Source organism: Marmota marmota, unplaced genomic scaffold (genome assembly GCF_001458135.2).
Source record: "Marmota marmota marmota unplaced genomic scaffold, marMar, whole genome shotgun sequence".
In the NCBI taxonomy this organism is placed as follows: Eukaryota; Metazoa; Chordata; class Mammalia; order Rodentia; family Sciuridae; genus Marmota; species Marmota marmota.
This window is the reverse complement of record NW_026000057.1, coordinates 9342292-9363701: the sequence shown is the minus strand read 5'-3', so window position 1 is coordinate 9363701 and position 21410 is coordinate 9342292. Positions and strand designations below refer to the sequence as shown.

Genomic DNA, 21410 nt, shown 5'->3' with positions numbered 1-21410 from the left:
AACAGGCCACCTGTTAGCTGAGAAATAGTCCCATCTGGGTCCTTGCCAAGAGATAAACCATAACGGCAAGAACTTGTGAGTCAGTGACAGCTGAGCATGTTCATTAAATCTCATTTGTTGTGACACTTTTTGTTTCTTTTAAACACAAATCCAGCAGCTTTGCTTCCGGCACAGCAGCCGAGTGGCTTTGGTTGTTCTGAAGGCTGTGGGGAGTCGGGGACTGCCTGCAGTCTGCTGGAGTCCGGCTTCCTGGTAGATTGTGTCAGCCCTGACTCCTCGGCTCATCCTTCTGTCCCACTACCCTAGGACCCCTGTGTCAGCACTGGAGACTGCATCCTGGGTACCTAGGGCCACCCTAAAGAAGAGGTGGCAGTGAAGACCAGCGGACACGGTGCTTCTGGAATGAGGCCTCCGCTGCTCTGGGTTGTGATTGAGTTCCTGATAGTTTTATTAAAGAACATGAACCAGTTCAAGCCATTTCCAAGTCATTTCCTTCTCAGACAGCACGTGTGTAGAAGTAGACCTACTAAGTGTTTCAACAATAGTAGTATCTACCAGTTGGAATATTTAAAATATGCTCACCAGTTCACTAAGAATTTTTAAAAATTGTCATACCATCTCTTTACAACATTCCTGAGACATTCCTTACCTGTGGTACAGGTCAGCTACAGGGTTAGGTGGGGTTATTTGCCCAGGGTTCACAAGAAGCACGTGAGCTGGGATTTGAGCGCAGGTGACGACTCCAGAAGATCTTTATTTAAGCACCACGGCAGTGTCGAGACTGCCACAGATACCCACTGGGGGAGTAGCCAGAGGAGCAGATCACGAGTGCTAAGGGCTCTAAGGTCCCGGACCTGGGCTGCAGTCCTGTCCCACAGCTTCTCATAGTAGAAACCTGAGCAAATTTTCTGATTTCTCTGTGCCTCACTTTCCACTTTTATAAAAGGTATCCCCAAGGAACGGTGTGTGGAAAGTGAATGGAAGAAACCAGAAAGGACAGGAAGCTGACAGAGGCCTTGAGTGGAATTGGAGCAGCTGCATGAGAGAAGTGACTTTACGGGGGAAATCTGGAGTTCCATTTTGGAAATGCTAAGTCTGAAATGCCCCGGGGCTGTCTTAGTCGGTTTGTCGTGGAAGCCAGGTTATGGAGAGCTAATGTAGTAGTGTATATGAAATAGCAGAGGGCCTGGGGAACACACAGTGCTGGGTAAGTGCCTATGCTCTATTAACAAAAATAAATAGGATTGCTGTTAGGGAATCACCACATTTTTTGGTTGAGGTATGCATTGTGAACTATGTTCAGTAGAATTTGGTCCCTTTCACATGGGGATGTACCTCAGTGGTAGAGCATTTGTCTACCATGGGCGAGGCCCTAGGTTCTATCACTAGCACTGGGGGGAAATTACAGCATTTTATATGTGTGCGTGCATACTTTTTTTCTTAAATCTTGTTATTAAAGTATTGGGGAGTATTCAGCAACCAGAATGAGATAGCTTGACAGACCTTCCTACCAAAGCTTGGAGTCCCTGCTGTTTGCAGAAACAGTTTTCTGTCGTGATGTTGTATTTCTGTTGTGTGAATGTGTTTTAGAAAAAAATATGTAACTGCACTCTATCACTGTGCTCAGTGGTATAGTATTTTAGTTTTGCTGTTACAAATCTCTCTGCCTTTGGAAGACAGAAATTGAGCTTGGTAACATTCTCATGATGAGTGAATGAAGGCCCTCCCTCTGTGGGACAGAATGCATTGAAGTAAACCTGCCTGGTAAGGCTCTCATGCACTTGAGGCAATTTAACTTAATTTGTTTAAAAGGTATTTTGTCTTCTCTGGATAGAGTGTCTTTTGTTAATGTTTGATACTGTATTTGAATCTAGGCTCGCGAACTCTCTTTCAACACCGCAGGATACTAAATGATTCCTCTCAGACATTTATGTAGTGTGGTCTTCTCTGGAAGAAACTAAAATTCATGCTTTTATTCCTCTTCCAAATTAGAATTCTAAATTGTGAAAGATGGTTTCCTTTTTAAAAGCAAGTGAGTAATTCAGGGTTCCCGGAGTTCAAAAAAAAAAAAAAAAAGTTGTCTCCCAGGTATGGAGATTTGGTTGAGCGGAGCTGGTTATAGATGGAAGTTTGCCTTTGAGCTGAATGGGCCTTTCAGAGGAGTCCAACTGTTGATGAGTCCTGCTCAGTCAGAATCTTAGAACCTGTCAGGAGCCTACGGTGAGATGGAGGCCAGCCTGCTTACTCATTGCTCAGGAAGATAACAGCGTGTTGGCATTCATTGTTGAACACCGAACAAGCACCATGTGCCAGCCCCATCTCTGGGTTCTGAGAAAGACCTTGTTCCTGCCACAGAGAGCTTATATTCATGGGGACACCAGGACATTAACAGATAAAACACAGTAATTACAGTGATAAGTGCTTCAAGGAAATAAATGAGGTGGTGTGGTTCAGAATAACATTGGAAAGTGACAGTGTTGCTTTTTAGGTTCCCTCAGAGAAGGTGGCATTGAGTTAAGGCCTGAAGAATGACTCGAGGCACAGCCACATAGAGCTGGGAGATAAGCATTTTGGGGAAACAGCTGTGGCCAAGGGCCTGAGGTGTAAAAGAGCTCAGAATACGCCCTGGGGTGCCCAAGGTGACAGAGGGCACTGTAGGAAAAGCAGAAGGAGCAATGGCATTAGAGATGGCTATAAAGTTGGCAAGGGACCGATTACAGGTCATGGCGAGAAGTTTCGATTTCTGTCCGAGTGCAAGGGAAATCACTGAAAGGTTTCCAAGCAAGGAAGTGACATCGTAGTAAGATTAATGTTTTAGAAAACTACTCTGGCTGCTCTGTGGGAAGTGGATTCCAGAAGGAGAGAGTGACACCCAGACCAGTTCACAGGTGCTGGTGGTAGTTCAGATGGAAGATGAGGCGGTTTGACGGTGCTGGTGGCAGTGATGGTAGAGAGGGGTGGGTTCAAGGTGGTTTCTGGAGTGACTTTTCCGTTAAAGGCCCGTGTAGAAGATCTGCTAACCGAAGAAAGCAAGGGTACCTCAAGGGAGTTTAAGGATGTAGGTGGTGGTATTGTCTGAAGTCGAAAGCTGAGAACAAAAGTGTCCTTGTGAAGGGACAAATAGGGGTTGGCAATTGAAATGCCCGCAAGACTAGTGTAGCAGTCTGAGGAAAGGACTGGGCTGAAGAGAGAAATTTAGGTGACATTTGACTCCATGTACCCCTGCGGAGAAGTGTAGTTAAGAAGAGTTTAGAAAAGAAGGCACCAGAAAATGAAATCGAAATAGAATGTCCAGGGAGGCAGGAGGAAAACCAAGAGGGTCAGGCCATAGGAGCTGAGGTCGGAAGATATTTCGAGAAGGAAGGATTAGTTGCTCTGTCGTGTGCTGCTGAGTGTCCAGAAAGGTGAAGACAAACACGCCTTGCGTTCCCTGGATTTGGCAGCCAGAGAGTTGGTGGTGCCTCCGACAAGGGCATTTTCACAGAGGTGGGGACAAAAGTGGGTTGGGAGTAGGTGGGAGGTGGGATAATGGAGACGACACTCGTGACAAAACTTGTTGAAGAGGATTTGCTGAAAAGGAAACAGAAACAGGCTGGATGGCTGGTGGGGTGAGACGGGGGCTCGGAAGAACCTGGTTTGGGCTTTTGTTTGTTTTCTTAGTGAGAAAAGCTGTTACCCACGTACACAGCGGAAGGAGCGCTGAGGAAGAGGTCGGTGACTGACTGGGAGAGGGATAAGTGAGAGAGCCATCTCCTTGAGAGAGCACCAGGGGCCTTAAAATTTGGCCTGGTCCTCAGGGAGCTTCCATTTTGGTCTTAAAGAGAAGGTTACTTCGAAATGGGCTCAGCTTCGTGGTATAGATTGTGTGTATTCTGAGGTTGGAGGCCCTGCCAGTAGAGGCTCACTTACCGATGAGGTCGGAGGATATTTCGAGAAGGAAGGCTGAGTTGTTCTCTCACATGCTGCTGAGGTGTCCAGTAAGGTGGAGTAGAGGGGGGTAACACTACAGTGGCAACAGTTCAGAAGGATGAACCGAGGTCGGGGAGGGGGACAGGAGCAGTGGTACTGAGTGTGTGCCGCTGATGTAGACGGGAGGTAGTGCACAAAGGCTCCCCTGGCTGCAAGGGAGCTTTCCCATGGAACAAAAGGTGGGCAGATGTGGGTTGTGTCCACCTGCAGATCAAGTGAGGGCTCCTGAGTACCGAGAGGAGACGAGATGATCCAATGGGAACTGCCATTGTGCTTGAAGTTAGTGACCGAGCGATGAAAAAGCCACAGTGTCGCAGGATGAAGTTGTGGTCACACTTGGGCGACTGGACGGGGGCACTGCTGTGTGAAAGAGTCAGGACGTGATCCCATAACTTCCGCTGAGGTTCCAAGACCTCGGGCAAGGTGGCAGCAGTGGAAATGGAGAGGAAGTGACAAATCCAGGGACTGTTTGGAGGCAGGACCTGGTAGGATCTGATTGGCAGTTTGGATGTAAGGGGCAAAGAAGATGGAAGAGAAAGGGGACTTCAAGGTCCTATCCTAGCAGGATTTGAGACTCAGAAGAGCACAACTTGTTCAAAAGGGGATTTAAAATAAGGAAGGGGCTGTGGGATTTTTATAAAAACATTGAGAGGTCAGTGCTAGAGATACGGTTAGAGTAGTTCCTGAGCAGAAAGGCATCTTTTCAGGCACTTGGAGCCAGAAAGTGGGTGAGCTCTTCCCGTTCTGTGAGGGTGGGAGAGAAGGGGCAGCAGCGGGCAGCTGGGACTCTCACCCTTGGTGCAGGATTAAGCCATTCCAAAGGTCACCTTTTCTTGGCATGGAATTTATTTTCAGTTTTTTTATTATTTTACTACACTTTTCATGTGGAACCTTGGGAAGTGAATTTATTCAGGCCATTGAAGCACTCAAATTTGCAGATTACATTTTAAGTTAAAAACCTGTCTAGGAACTGGGCATATCATGGCACACACCTGCAATCCCAGCTCTTCAGGAGGTGGAGGCAGGAGGATCGTGAGTTCAAGGCCCACCTGGGCAACACAGAAAATCCCATCTTAAAAATCCACCTAGGAAACGAAAATCCAGCATTTTGTCTTCTTCCTGTTCTGAGTGTTGTAAGTGAAATTGGAGAACAGAGTATTTGAGCTTTACTTTGTAAGGTACTCGACGTAATTATTTCATATCTTCATCTGTTTGTCTTAGACTTTTGTCCCCTTTTCTTCCTCAGAAGCCTTTAGTCTTCTCCACAACCACCTGCTTCTTTAGGGGAGGGCCTTTAAGGGGCAGAGTAGGTCCTCCCAGGGTGGGGTCAGCCCCTTGGTCCCACCACGGACACCCCCCATGACTTCATAACAGCTCTGCTTTCCCCTTCAGCAAATCCTTAAAGAATCAGGAAGGCTTTGGAGCCATGTTTGTGGGAAGAAGAGATTATTACAGTACCTGGAGGGAGGAGGAGGGAGAAAGCCCAGGTTTCAGCTCTTGCCCTTGAGCTGTAAATTCTCAAGGACTGTCTTATAAATCTCCTGGAATCGCTGTGAGAAATCCACACTGCATTGGAGTGCAGTGTAGTGTTTTCAGATAATGATTTTAGAGGCTTTTTTCCCAACCCCAGTTCTGACACTTGGAAAAAAAAAAAAAAAACTTCATAATAAAACTGCAGAGTAAATCTCCATTTTAATAGTGTTCTTATTTAGCACAGAAAATGTTAGAGACTCCCAGCTGGTGTATTCAGAACTTCTCTTCTGAGTGTGCGTTAGTACACATCTATATACACAGGCACTTGAACCCCTGAGGGGTCCACCCCTCAGATGCCTCAGTACTGATTCTGCCTGCTGTTAAGTGAACAGAAGAACCAGCCATTTTCTTCAGGACCAGCTGTGTCCTCTGCAACGTGAGGTTGCTGTGACTAGGCAGCACGTGGATATAGACGTAGTTTACCTCAACATCCACCAGCCTTCAGAAGACAGCGCTGCCTCACAGAATTTCTCCAGAGTTGTCTTTTCTCTCTCCTTCCAGAGGGCCAGTTGAGAGTGGATGCCAATATATCTGTGCATCACCCTGGGGAACCCCTGGGCATCCGAACCGAAGTGAAGAATCTCAACAGCATCAGGTTCTTGGCCAAAGCCATAGGTGAATATCAGCTGTTGTTCCTGTTGTTTTGCTTTGTGTTGGTCCTCTCTTGCTGCACAACAAACCTCTTGGAACTTAGTGACTCACTCAGTAACCCCTTTGATTTTCAGTTCTGTGCACTGGTTGGTTCTTCCATTTCTCCTCTGCTTGCTCCCGTAGCTGTGCAAAACCAATAGGTCAGCTGAAACAGGGGATCTGAGATGGCCTCATTCACACGTAGGGGCCTCGGTGCTGGGTGTCCACCAGGCTTTTCTATCCATATAGCTTTCCATCCTTCACTTGCCTGGCCCAGGCTTTCTCATTTACCATTGGAACATTCCAGAAAAATGGAGGCAGAAGCCTCAAAGCAATATGAGTCCTAAGCTCTAGAACTCTCACAGTATCACTTCCAATATATTCAGAGCATATTGAATTCAAAGCAGACTCAAGTGGAGGGAAATAGACTCACCTCCCAAGGGGAGGATTCACAGGCTCTTGTTGCCATGTTTTACCGTGTAATCATACTCTTTATAAAGTCAAGTTCATTTTAGATTGGCCATGGTTTGAATTTATGAACTCATATGTGGTCATTTTAGATTGGCTGTGAAATGACATAATGGCTCAGTATATTTTTCTGCTCTTTACTGTTTTCAACTAATAGATTCTCTGTGCCCGTACAATCAAGATTGGTCTTACTAGAGCACACTGTGGGCATTTCATTGAGGAAAAATGTCTGATAATTATTGAAATAGCTTATCAGGATAGACATCTATGCACTCCCATAGAAACTGATGACTGAGTCACAGGGGAAGACATCTTGTAGACAAAAAATATTTTTTTTAAAGCCCAACACAACAAGAAGGAGGGAAAGGAATTCAAAGTGCATCCCTCAAATGTGCACAAGGAACAAGACGACAAAACACATTGCCAGAATGTTGTTGCCCCAAAATGTTTAGTAGAATCCTGAGTCGTGTCAAGCAAAATATCAGAAACAATACAGAAAAGGTGATTCCAGTTTTGTATAAAACCTTCCATCCCGAACTCAGATGGTCACCCAGACTCCATAAAGACATTCATGCATCTACAGAAGTTCAGGGAAAAGACATTAAAAATGGCCAAGGGAATAGTTTCTGGGAGGGGGAAGAGAAAGGGAAGGTCCCCATGTGAAGACAGGCTAAAGAGGATGAACTCTTCTGTCTCTAAAAGGGGACATGACCATGTTTCTGAAGCCGCCAAAGGTGCAAGTCGGGGAAACTCATGTCTGTAACCCATGTATTTGAATGGGAAGCTTGGAACCAACAAAAGAGAGTTCCATTTCACCTTGGGCCAGGAACTGTTCTAGATCCTGTGGTTCCAAGAAGTGTCAGTGATAACCTAAAAAAACAAGCCACCATGTTTTAAGTAGATTCATCCCTAATCAGTTACGAAAGAGCCTTCTTCTTTTGTCATATGAAGTGTCCTTTGGAGCAGCAGTCAGAAAGAATTTTACCAGCTCAGTGGAAGAACCAAAGCTTTGCTGTCTTGAGCTTCACTCTCCAATCCTGTAATTTTTCCATGATGATTTTTCTGCCTGCATTGGGCTTTTTAGCCATAATTTCATGTCATTCAAAGAGCATTCCAGTGGGGGAGAGGTGGAATAAAAATGGGCATCTTCTGGTATTGCTTCTATTATGTAGCAGTTCAATTCAAAGGGTGTGAATTTAAACAAGGAAAGAGGTGCGGTGGGGGGAATTAAGGGAAGATTTATTTCCATAGTGGATAAAAAATACAATCAAAAGATGATACTAAATTCTTTTTATATTTTTTATAGACTATGAAATTCAGAGGCAAATCAATGAACTTGAGACTGGAGGTAAAATTCTGAATGAAACTCGTTCATTTGACTGCAAGCTGGGGTGAGTTCGCATTGATATCATCTTGACCCCAGTGAGGTGGGCCCTGGGATCTGGGCTAGGTCACAAACCAAACATCTGTTCCTGAGGAAGGCCCTTAGGTTTCTGCTATGTGCTTTATTCATCAGTAAAATTAGAACAATGCACCCTACAGGGATTAATATATGCCCTACCGGACCCTTGAGAATTTTAAACTGACCCAGACCTATACCAGAATGCTTGGTCTTAGGTCCTAGACCTGTTCTTATTCTAGCTTACCTGCTCTGTGGTCAGAATCTTTGCTTCCTTAAATAGTATACCAGACCTCTACCAGCTTAAACTAGAGACAGAAGAAAGCTAAAATCTGATTATAGGCATGCCTTTTTGTTTATTTAGGTAACTTTGACCCTGATTTTCCTATTTAGAATTTTGAGGATTGAAGCAAAATACTGAAAAAAGCTTAAAAGCCTAGAGTTTGAGCCGGCTTAAAGCTGGAAACATTGTCTGGGGATATAGCTCAGTGGTAGAGAACTTGCCCAGCATGTATGAGGCCCTTTGTTCCATCCCCAGCACCTTAAAAAATTCTGGAAATATTGAAGTCATTTCTTCTTATTTTAAATCATATTTCTAGATAATTCCATTTATTATTATGTTTTCATGAATTCACACAGGTGTCTCCTATGGAAAGCTAAAGAACTTGAATTTGCCTGTATCCCTTATTGGTAGAGGAAACCCTGTGGTGGTCACTTTTCCATTACTGTAACAAATACCTGAGATGATCAATTTATGAAGAGAAAAGGTTTATTTTGGCTCACAGTTATAGTGTGTCGATCCATGATTGGTTGACCCTATTGATACATCATGGTGGGAGTGTATGGTCAAGCAAATCACTGACCTCATGACTGGGAAGAAAAAATGAAAGAGATCCGGAGTCTATAGTCCACTTCAGGGACATGCCTCCAGTGATCTAAAGACCTCCCACTAGGTCCACCTATTAAAGTTTCCACCACCTCCCAGTAGCACCAAACGGGGGAACCACACCTTTTTTTAACACATAGGCCTTTGGGTTCACACAAGACTCAGACCATAGCAAACCCCTCCTATGCATGTAGGCTAGCCGGTGTGCATGCAGTGTTTGTTCAACATTGTCTTCCTTAACTGTTGTAGGTGCACTGTGCCAATGAGAGACAAAGAAGGAAAACAAGACTACAGGTGATTATCCTTATATCAATATACTTACACATTTGGGCTTAGGAGCATATTTCAAATCCATTTGAAGAAGAACACAGTGATCCTGGAGCGTTTTTAGGAATACTTACTACATGATGGAAAATGAAGCAAGACTCCCTATTTTATGTGGATCCTGGGAGAAGAAATTACATTTTCCTGATTTGATAGCCTCAGATTGCCTGGTCTGATCAACTGTGGAAGACCTTGTTCACTCCTGTGTCAGAGCTGTACAGTTGAGCTGAGAGGATAGAAGTCGATGTAGGGGCCTCGGCTATTTTTACTCTTATTACATTCAGTAGCAAATTCTGAAGTTGCTTGAGAAAAAAAAAATGAAAAGAGGTGTGTATGTTAATGGCATTTCCCTTCTAATCTCAATGTTATTTCATTGACAAACAAGTTTGGTTCAGTAGAAAATTTGCAAATAAATCATAAGGATAGGCTTAAAATAAATTGAACTTTTGCTTCTTCCCATTGAGTTTAGCAGATTGCCAAGGTGGAGGCTTGAAGCAGCAGTGTTGTTGAGATGAGCCCACTTCTCCTTTGTGAGTCGTAGGATATATAAGTGCAGATGTTGCTGTCAGTGAGGATCAGATGTAGCCTTTGCCCCAAGGACTCCCATCTGTGTCTGTCAAAGTCAAGGTTGTTTAATTATTGTGCTCTTCTAGGTGCAGCCTGTTTTTCCCAGGAACCCTCTTTGTTCCTCAGTGTTGCTCCCTACTGTATTTATGCTGTTTTCTTGCTGAGCATGGAGTTTGCCTTTTAATTGGGACAGTGGCTTCTGCTCAGTCCCTCAAGTTAGCTGACAGTGAAGCCTCCTTTTGGTTTCCTCTTGCCTTCAGAAATCACACTGATTCATAGCAGAGCTTTAACATTGAATTTTGATGAGTTGCTTGCACTTCTAATCTATTACCTTCAAGCCACCATTTATTCTGCATTCTCCTGCTTTTATATAAACCCTTTGACAATTATGAGCAGAGAGAGAACATCAGTGCTGGAACAGCAGGGAGGGACATCTTTGTTTCATATGCATATATACAGTGGTAGGCTTCCACGTTCTTAAAAAATTAACTTTTAGAGCAATTACAGGTTTACGGCAGAATTGAGTAGAAAGTGCAGCGTTCTCCCACTTACTCACAGTGCCCTGCCCGACACAGTCTCTTCTTACTAACATCTTGCATTTGTATGGTCTCTTTGTTATAGCAAGGAACCAATATTGATACCTTATTATTAACTAAAGTCCATAGTTTACATTAAGGTTTCCTCTCAGTGTGATGGACTCTGTGGGTTTTGACATATGTGTAATACATGTATTCGCCATTACTGAGTCATATGGAATGTTTCACTGCCCTAGAAGTACCTTGTGCTCCCCTGTTCATCCCACCCTTACCTCTTGCTTCCACATTTTATTTAGGCAAAATTCATTCATTTCTTCTCCCACTCAAGAAGGAACAGTCCCCTCCCCCACCTTTGACTTTTCATTATTACACAAATACTGCTAAAAATAGTGTGAATTTAAAAATAGGGGAAAGTCATCTTTCTCCCTAATAAATTGTTCTCAGTTGGTCCCGTTGTTTCCAGCCTGTGTCTTAATGAATGTGTACATGGTCCACAGTTATAAATCAGAATGTGGCTGAGCATTCTGCTTATTTTACTCACCATTGCTTCCTGAGCATGGAGAACGGCAGGCTTGGTGATTTGGGCACTTGGTGAGCACTGTGCAAAGATTTTCCGGGGAAACTGGGAATTGATGTTATAGGACATTAGAAATCGTTTGCAAGTAACATAACATCTGGCACAGAAATATTCCTATCAGTGGTAGATCTGTGGTTCTAATCAATCCAGATACTCCGGATTCCAGTTCCGTCTCCTCTCTCCTCCCAGGTTTATGCCAGAGCCCAACCTGCCTCCCCTGGTACTCTACGATAGCACGACTCTGCCTGCAGGTGCAGACTCTCAGCAAGTGATCAACATTGACCAGATTCGGGACATGCTCCCGGAGCTCCCCAGTGTGACCCGAGAGCAGCTCGTCCAGCAGTATGGGCTGCTGCCGGAGCACAGCTTCACGTTACTGGTAGGTGGTGATCAGAGGCGGAAACGAGCTGGCTGGGCAGGCAGAGGGTGGTGTTCTGAGAGGCCCCTGCATGTGCACTTGGTCGCAAGTGGGCAGGCGTCTTCACTCCTACGATAGACGCCCCTGAGAAGAGTGAGGCACAGTGTCCTTGCTCACTGTCCTTTATGGGACTGCTCCTCCGCACCAGAAGAGAAAACAAATCCCACTTAAGTCATTTCTCCCATGTAGAACTGAGCAGCCGCTCCCAGCAGCCGTGGAGACTTTTTGAAGCCAGTCCAAATGTTATGGATGAGTGTTTTCCCATGTGTCTGCAGGACAAAGGAAAATCAATGTATAGGGTTTCTAGATGTCTAACAGTATCGAACCGTGACAGGGTCTGGCAGGATGTTAGGCTCTCAAAAGTCAGTCGGTTGTTTTACCAATTGTAGAAGAAAACATTTATTCCCCACAAAATGCTGGGAACTGTGACTAAAAGTATCAGTCCTTTGAGGCTTGAGGATGCATCTAATGGGACCAGTAGAGAATCTGACACCATTGAGATCTGCTTAGGGATTTTCCATCCTTTTCAAAGCTACTCGGGCTTTGTGGTTTTCTTTGTTATGGCAACGTTAAAGTGATACAGCATCAGTGAGCAGAGCATTTTGTCACCGTTGTCTTGTCTGTTAGGGAGAAGTGGAAAGTTTTGCGACTGTGGCTCTCAGGGAGTAAGGTATATGCCCCAGTCATCTTTTGGAGCAGCAAAATCTGTGGAAACTGGACTTTTGCTTTTATAAATAACCAATAATAACTATAGGAGGTGGTACGGTATGGCTGTGCATATTTATATCTTTTAATAACAGCACCTAGAGGTTTATAGTAGGGTAGGCAATCAAATGTCTACTGAGCGATTGTTTCTCTTTACCATCCGTAAGTTGGCTCCCTTGAGAGACATCCAGGGTGCCTCACGAGAAGCTCTTTTACTACCAATAAAGATCAGGCACCATCAGTTTCTTGCCAGTACCTTAGGCGGACTTGATCCCTGCCTCCTCCAGGCTGCCCTGCATCTTAGTCATCCATCTGTGGCGGTTCCATCGCTGCGCTTCAGTTGTTCATTAGCGAATCTCCTTGACCATCTCCAGGCAAGCACTGTGCCCGCCTTCCTGTCGCTGAGCACAGAGGAGCACGTCAGCAGACCTAATGCCAGGTCTTTGGCTGAAGCCGTCCGTCAGCTTCCCATAGAGAGCTCCTTTTACCTGAGCCTCATACGGCTCCTGTTCTTCCTGAAGTTAGGTGGCAGTCCCCAGTTTTAGTCTTACACTCCTCCCCTCATCTTCTCACTTGAGTTTCCAGCCCACTTGGAGTAAATGCTGAATTCCAGATCTGCATTTTATTGCTCTTTGCCATCTGTGTGGGGACTGGGAAGACGGGACACAAGGCCACCCAACCCAGGACATCGTTACCTCTCAGAGAGAGGCTTTGACTAGCTGGAGAGGCAGGCCTCTAGGAGTGCGTGATGTGCCGAGGTTTTTGCTTGGCCATTTGCTTGGTTGCTTGAGTATAGAGAAGAAGCCAGCAGATACTGCAGAGGAATCCTTTTGTAGATCAGCCTTCTCCACAAGAGAAGAGAAAGGACCTTTTGGAACCTCCTCTCAGGAGCGCAGCTCTTTCTTCTAAGGCACTGGGTGAAAGTGTGTGTATGTGTATGAGGATATCTCTAGGATCCTCACACTTGGCCCCGATGGGTGTGTTGTGGGGACAGCAGCTGTCTCATCTCCCTGAGCTTCAGTTCTGTGAGGGCACGGGCGTCTCATACTTCCGTTTGTGCCCCCGTCTTCATTCATGGGACCAAAACCTGGTGTCAGCCTTCAGTAAGGTCTTTCCTTAGTGCTGCAACGAGCAAGTCTGCATTTTAATAGTTTAAGGGCCTGTCAAGAGAAACCTACCTACAATTATTTTGTTCAACACTTTATTAGCTTTGCCTAGGTGCAGGTACTGAGATAGGGACAAAGACTGTTTTTAAGATCCTTTTTGGCCTCCTTAGAGTTTATGTATGCATACATAATACAACAGCTAGCCAGCCCACAGGGCAAATTGTGACAGAGCTGATGGGGGCCCCGCGGAGGTGGCGACGACTCAACTGAGACCTGGAGCACGTCAGAAAGAGGTGGTTTGTTTTAGCTGTTTTTGAAAAGAATTATAATGTTTTGGTACCTCAAACACATGCTTATTTTGTAGCTTGCAGGTAATATATTAGGTGATTAGTCTTTTTAAAAAAAAAAAGTGAAAGGCCTAGTACCTGAAATTTCCACGGTGAATGAGAACAGGAGCAGATAGGAACAGACAGAGAATGATTCAGACAAATTGTTTTCCCCAAATGAAGCAGCCTGAGCCCTTTATGACTTCGTAATCATTGGAAGCTGGGTTACTCATAACATTCCCGAAAATGATCTGTTCATGTTTTTCCCTGCCTCCATCAGAAACACAACAGATTGCTGAGAAGGGCAGATGCACAAATCTAATGAACCATCTTTCAATTTAAAGAGTGCCCAGGAGTATTCATTAAATAAATAGCAGTGGTGGAGGTGTGCTTTGCAGGGCCTCGGCTCCGTGCTCCCTGCCTTTGGATTGCTTATTTAATTAATTAATTATATCCCCCCATCCCCACACGATGTGCCTTCCCCGCAAAAAAAAAATCTTCATAATTTAACTCATCTTTAATTTATATTGTCATGTCCATGTGCAGTGAGCACTGAATTGCATATCGTTATCTTTGATTTTTGCACAAGTCTAATAGTATACCTTAGTATCTGCCATGATGTCAGAGGCATGATGGGTGCTCAGCGGCTGGGATGGACAGGGAATGAGCCGGGTATCGCTGCAGTACACAGGAAAATCCTGGGGGAAGTAGTCCTGATGAAGGGATCGATGTTTCCAAAGACCATGCACCTGAACCACCCTGGGACAACCCAGCAAATCATGGGTGACGTGTGTCATCAAACTCTGGGTGAGGAGTTCAGCCATCCCACTACCTATGACCATACACAAGTCACTTGGTCTGACCTTTGTGTTCTGAATTAGTTTCATTGGGACATTAAATCAAATCTACATTCTGGTTTTCTCTCCTACAACCTCATGTGGCTCCCTCACAGAAGAACTATTACTGGTTTTTCTTCTGCTCACATAAATAAATACCTTGCCCACCTAAGATTTCAGTTTATTTAACTAATGTCACTTCCCCATCTTATATCAAACTGTCTTGCGCTCTGACCTCATTTGTAAAGATTAAGGAATAGAAATATGGAAGCTGACAGTTCCCAATAGCCAAACTCTGAAACCAGCCTAGGTAGCATCCAACAGATGAATGGATAAAGAAAATGTGGTACATATACACAGTGGAATATTACTCAGCCATAAAGAAGAATGAAATTATGGCATTTTCCAGTAAGTGGATGGATCTGGAGACTATCATGTTAAGTGAAATAAGCCAGTCCCAAAAAACCAAAGGCTAAATGTTCTCTCTGATGTGCAGATGCTCATACACAAATAAGGAGGGAGGTGTGGGAGAATAGAAGTTCATTGGATTAGACAAAGGGGAAAGAAGGGAGGGAGAAGAGATGGAAATAGGAAAGACAGTAGAATGAATCAGACATCACTTTCCTCTGTTCATATATGAATACACGACCAGTGTAACTCCATATCCTGTACAACCACAAGAATGGGAAATTATATTCCATGTAGGTAGGATACGTCAAAATACACTCTACTACATATATATCCAAAAAGAACCAATAAAAAATAATAAAAAAAAAAAAGAAATGTGGAAGCTGAGATTCAGGTATTTGGATTCTGAAAAATGAGATTCTTCTCACATAATCAGTCCTCCTCTGAGTATATCCAGGAGTAGTTATCAGCATGGTCAGGGTTGTAATCCCATGCATTTTTCTTGGCAAAATCATTCCTGGCTGATGTCCATGAAGCAGCTCTTGTAAACTTCTGTCTTCTTTCCCTCAGGGAATGCAGAGGAACCGTAGCCCTTTGTCTGAGTCTCACATTTGAAAGTCTGCTAGCAAGAGCATGCTCCAGGGTCCCCAGTGTGCCCCTTTCCAGTGTGTCCTTAGGACAGCCCTCTAGGCAGGCATAGGGGAGGAAATGCAGCCTCTTTGGTCAGGTAACTTTCCCCGCCCACATTCACACCAGGCTGACCAGAGGGATCAGGCTCTTTGTTTCTGAGCCTTCCTGTCTGTCTGCACACTGATGTGCTCCGGGGCCAAGTGGAAATAAAGTTTCAGGGTAATGGCTGTTTTGGATCACTTTTGTTTTATTAGTAAAGAAAATAAGTAATAAAAAAAAATGAGGTCAGAGAGCAAGGCAGTTTGATAAAAGACGGGAAGTGACATTAATTAACAGTTAACATTAACAGTTAATTCTCTTACTGTTAATGCTCTATACCATGTTCGTTTCCCGAGGCACAGAGACTGTGGGTTCCTTGAAGATTCTGACCACTCCTGTTGGTTTTTAAATGTCAGACTGCCCTGTAAATAAACATCAAGTGCTGTCTGCTAAATTTAGTGAAAATCGGTCAACTCCCATGAAAAGCAGAAATGATGTCAATTTTCCAAGTGGAAAAATTAAGTCAGAAGAGAAGCAGTGTAAGCTGTTCTCGGCAGCTTTATTTATTTTGTTTCTTAAACAAAATGGCTCCTTCTGTCTGTTTCATCAAGAAGTGTGTCCACCTGGGCCATAAGGTGTGGGGCTTGCAGGATGGTCTTGCCTGATGCCTCGAGTCATTCAGCCTGGCACATAGTAGGCACCTGGTAAGGTCCAGGTGTGTGCTGTCAGGGAACTGGCCGCGTGTGAAGTCAATAGCTAGAAAGATGTGGCCTCATCTTGCTCGGCAGGTTTCATGGAGGAAGTATAGACGGAGCAGCCCGGGTTGGTTTCTTAAGGCCTACCCTTTGCCTGTCCCTCTTATCACATAAGCCTTCAGCGTGGCTGTGTCGTTTTGGTGCTTTCTGAGTAGCCCCACAGGGAGAGGGTTAAAATACTGACAAAGGGACAGATATTCTTGTTTGCAGCTCTAACCTCTGACTCTCAGGAGTTGGGAGGCTCTGCAAGGCTCAACAGAGCCAGTCCCCTCCTCAGCTGAAACGGGAGGATGACTTGCTTACCCCAAAGATACTCCAGTCTCCGTCAAATCTAAAAAAACTAAATACAGTCAGGCAGACTCCCAAGAATATTCTGCCAGAGAGGAGATGAACACCAGCAGCACACAGACATGATGGATGGAGAGTTGTTCACCAGAGGCAGAATTTTAGAAAAATCCAGCCTGGCTCCAAAGGACAATGTGATTGCAAACCCAAGATCAGTAACCTGGGCTGCCGTGTGTGTGTGTGTGTGTGTGTGTGTGTGTGTGTGTGTGTGTGTGTGTGTCTTTATATGCAGCCTCAAGATGCATCATCTTATTTGAACAACTTGATTTTCTCCAGCTGGTTCTTTCCCTTTGCAAGTCATAATGCTTTGTTTCTGACATCATAGAAAAGGTTAAGGTGTCTCCAAGGGACAAAGAAACAGAAAAGCTATCATGACCACAGTTGGTTATCAAATGGATTGTTTTTCAAGACTTTTACTTTAAGTCTCAAATAAGCTTGAAACAGCCTGGTTTGCTTCTGGATGAATTGCCCATGAAGCAATTGCCACAATAAATACCTGCATATCCCTTATGTAGTATTGCTTTAAAGCTAATGGTTTACAATAGTATCTGAAGCCATGTTGACTGATTTTAGACTACCCAGACTCACCAAGGTGCAAAGCAGTCACCTTCTAACTGCCGTTGAAGGAAAATCCATTTGGTCAACATTGCTGTGGCCATATTTTAGCTCCATGCAATTTTCAAAATTGATTTTATTCTTCATTTTATAAATTGCATCTGGAGCTTGCCAGCTTAAGGACGCTTTTACAGTTACTCTCTGTACTAGAAAAATAACCAAAATTTTGTTCTGGTACAGTTGAATAAAAAGAGGCATCTTCTGATTCTACCCCTGCAAAAACAGGTCTCCATTTCTTCCAAATTCAAGTGACGGGGGCCTTCAGATGTGAGGATTCTCTGCTATCTGACCCCCTCAGCAACCTGCCTGTTGTGGACAAAGCAGAGGGGGCAGTGAAGTCCTGAGCCCCCTACCTTGGAGACCTGCAGGCAGTTCTGTCCCCAACCAATCCTGAAGCAGCATTTCTTAGTTATGGAATAATTTCTGATTCAAGACAAATAAAATATGCCACTTCAGGCTTCAGGCAGATCTTGAAGGAGATACGCATATCTACATGGCCGGTGAGCTCCTTGTCAATTTTAATCTGCAGCCAGAAAGCTCCTGTTGAGCAACCCAAGTTCTCCCCCGGCTGACTTGCCTACCCCGGATGACAGTGGTGGCTTGTTTGACAGCGTACTTCGAGGGTCCCATTCTTGCAGATGCAGGCTCGTAACTGTGCAGCGCTGCTGCCAGCTCTCACTGCTTTAATTTTTTGTATTCTGATTATGCAAGAGAAATGCTTATTCTCACATGGGCCTCCCTTTGACTTCTCTCCTAGAGCAAGTGTACCTCCCAAAGTGTAAATTCATTTCCACATTGGCCTAAGTGTTCCCTGCACAGACTGGTGCACTGGATTGACTCAGGATTTGTGTACAACTCGGTTTTGCCAGAAACATGGCACAAGTGAAATTGTTGAGAGCTCTGCTCAGAGTGTAGGATCTCCAGAGCTCTGCTGGAGAACATGGCCCCGGGCTGGGAATCACAGGGACCAAAATAGGACTATCCACCTCTAGTCGTGTGTCCTTGGGATGGCCCAGAGAGCATGCCTTTGGTGTGGGTAGGTCTGTTCAGAGGTTCTGCAGATTCTTGTAGTTTAAAAGTTGCAACTGTGGTTCAGGATTCTTTTGGCTTTCTCCTGAGGGGGGACTGTCACGTGAGAATGCTGCTTTCCAGGCAGCCTTGGGCCAGTTAACTCCCTTTTATTCCCCACTGGAAAGGCCCGTCTCAGTGGTTATTCTGCTTGCAGGAACCCTCCCTGGAAGATTGTCACAGCCCTTGGAAAGGTTCATTCATATCACAGACCAGAGCCGTTGCCAGCCCCCACCACCATCCCCAAAATAATTCCAGACCTTCATCTCCTACAACTTCAACCTTCAGACCTAGAACCATTGCTTTCTCGGCCCTTTTCACTTCATTTCCATCCCCAACTAGCAGTTGGTGTTATTTTCACCGCCACGTTGGTGGGTTTGAGTTTAATTTAGTTTTTCTTATCTTGTAAGAATAACCAAATTCACAGGAATAAGGAGGGAAGGACAGAGCCCCCATGGATGTGTAGATGACAGGCCCCCGACTGTCTTTACAATTGCTCAGCAGCTATTCAAGCCCTCAACCCCTGCCACACAGGGACTGGATGTAATTCCCATTTGTGGCTCCACAAAATGCCATGTTGTGACACATGAGAGCCTTGCCCAGTTAAAACCACCAGCCTTCAGTCTGCAGAGGCAAAACCTCCTGGACAGCCAGCCCCTCTCACCACAGGGGTGACCTGCCCATTTAGGTGCAAGCCTACCACCTGGATTACCCTTATTAGAGGAACCAGAGTGCAGTAGATAAAATAGAGTATGCTTAACATCCGAATTCATGAGAAATTCGGGGATGTGTCTCATTGTGTCAGAAGGTACTTGAGAACTGAGCAGTGTCTAATTTCTCTGGTGCAGTGGCATGGGGGACCTCTGGCCACCTTCCTGTCCCATGGAACCCTAGTGGCAGGGGCTGTAGGTTTGCCACTATCTTCCTCCTTAATATAGGAACTGGAGTGTGTCGTGCCAGGTGGCCTAGGTGTACCTTGGCAAAGGCAAACAGTGAGTTTACCATTTTCTCTTTCCAATTTCTAGGCTAATTGCTGGGGACCTCTGAAGCATCTTTCATAGGTTAATAACCTTTGAACATCTGGCAGGTATCAAAATAATGGAAGGGTGGGGAAGCGCTCTCTTTTGATGAGCTCATTGCCTCTCATCAAGCCTCGCACTGATAGGGGCTCAGTCTCAGTCCCCAGGAAGGCATCGACTGTGTCCTCCTTGCTCAAAGGCAGTGTCACACAAGAACACAAACTGCAGATGTTCAAATTCCTGGCTCTGCTGCTGTCTTGCTGTGTGGCCTCAAGTACATTAGTGCTTCGGTGTCCTCATGTGCAGGAGAGTCCTGATAATCCTCAGCTCACAGGTTGTTGGAATTCACTTACAGGACAGGCCCCTACAATTGTTATCATTGTAACCTTCACCATCAGCAGCCGTCATACACAGCTGCCCACAGGGCTGACTACCAGGTATCTAATAGGTACAGTAGTCTCCCCTTGCCTGTGCTTTCAAGTTTTCAGGTAGCCACTGTCAACCATGGTTCAAAAGTAATTAAATGGAAAATTCCAGAAATAATTTGTATGTTATAAAAAACTTTTCACTATAGGGCTTGAGTTTTGGCTCAGTAGTAGAGTGCTTGCCTTGCATGTGTGAGTCACTGGGTTCAATTCTCGGCTCTGGGTTTGATTCTCAGCACTGCATATAAATAAATAAAAAATAAAGGTCCATTGACAACTAAAAAAAAAATTTAAAAACTTTCATTACAGTATATTATTATAATTGTTTAATTTTATTATTAGTTATTTTTAGTCTTACTGGACCTAATTTATCAATTAGAACTTGTATCATAGATATTTATATGTGGGAGAATACAGGGCTTATTTAGTACTGTCCAGGGTTCAGGAATCGTCTGAGGATCTTGGGACATATCCCCCCCATGGAGAAGGGGAGCGCTATATTTAGTAAATGCTCTCAAGAGCCGTGATCAGCCAGCATCTCTAATCTAGGGTCCCTCATAGGTGCCAAGACACTCCCTGTCACATAACCAGCTGTTTCTTAACTAGTATTTTCTGGGCTTCTTTTTCTTCTCTGAACCTGCCCCTGGGCAGCTGTCTCTATCAGGTTTCATTCTACGTATAAATATAGTCCAGCCTCATTTCTGGACTGTCATCGGGTTCACAGGGTGTGTGACTTAGAATGAGAATTGCAGTTGAGAAATCAGCCTTCATCCTATTCCAACTGGACAGTCATCTAACACTTTGTTGTCTCTGAAGGTAGAAGACAAAGGACAACTTGGGGACAGATTGCTTCCCCTATGCAAGGGTAAACCGAGGCTCATTCCGAGAGCAAGCAGCGAAAGTGAGGTGATCTTCCACTTTGCCTCACCCCCGCATTGACCAGCTGACAGGTCCATTAGTAGGTGAGGGCTCCTGTTATCGTCTGAGAGGTTCACCTGACATCGACTCTGGATGTCATTGAATGCTTTGGGGAATTTGATTGAAATGTGAAAAAGATGCTTTCCAGTCACAGAGCTCGAGACTTCCTGGTATTATGCATAAGACAGGGCCGATTGTCCCTGCTGCACTTCAGCAACCTCTGAGGAACAGCTGGAGTCGTGTGAACCAGGAGATTGACTCACTGGGTGGCTGAAGTTTCAGTTCTGTCCTGGGTAGGACAGATGAGGCTTATGGCTTCAGGGAAGGACACTGAAGGTCCTCTAGTGCAGTGACCTGTCTGCATTGCTCTTAATATGATTTTTATGTAAGGGAATTACCGGTCTGCTGTTTTTCAGAGAAAACCAGATGGTCGCACTGCCATGTTCACCAGGGACTTCTGAGATCTGTGCCAGGCTTATTAGCATTTGCCAGTCTCATCGAAGAACTAACACTAGGAAACCAGAATGCATGTGCGTTTTTCCCTGGAAAGCGGGCTTGGGCTCTGAAGAGCCAAAGCCAGCAGCCCGTGCGCAACTTTTATTGATCCATCATTCTCTGGACAGCTGCAGCACAGCGCAGCCTCCGACAGCCCCACTCCCTGTAGCAGATTTTCACGTCCACTTTAAATTGAGCACTGAAACTGCGAATCCCCCAGTGAAGTACAGTTCCAACTCGGAGAGGCTTCATCACAGCACTGACATGAAAAGACAAACAGAAATCTGACTTGCCATGTTATCCATCCAATAAAAAAACCACCCAAGGGTAGAGGAGTAGATATTCATCACGCCCCAGCCGCTCAGCCAAGCCTGCAAGCTTGAGCACAATATTTCTAGGTGGATTTCTTTCGG

At 44.9% G+C, this 21410-nt stretch overlaps 1 protein-coding gene across 2 annotated transcripts in view; it reads left to right on the top strand.

The window, feature by feature from the left end:
• Gatb (glutamyl-tRNA amidotransferase subunit B) overlaps positions 1–21410 on the top strand; it is a 78752-nt gene that overhangs the window by 34660 nt on the left and 22682 nt on the right. For both annotated transcript variants that reach the window (XM_015484475.2, XM_048813518.1), the window contains exons 6-9: positions 6004–6117; positions 7907–7991; positions 9135–9179; positions 11079–11268. In XM_015484475.2, coding sequence (XP_015339961.1) covers positions 6004–6117; positions 7907–7991; positions 9135–9179; positions 11079–11268 — 434 coding nt within the window. The remainder of the gene's footprint in view (positions 1–6003; positions 6118–7906; positions 7992–9134; positions 9180–11078; positions 11269–21410) is intronic.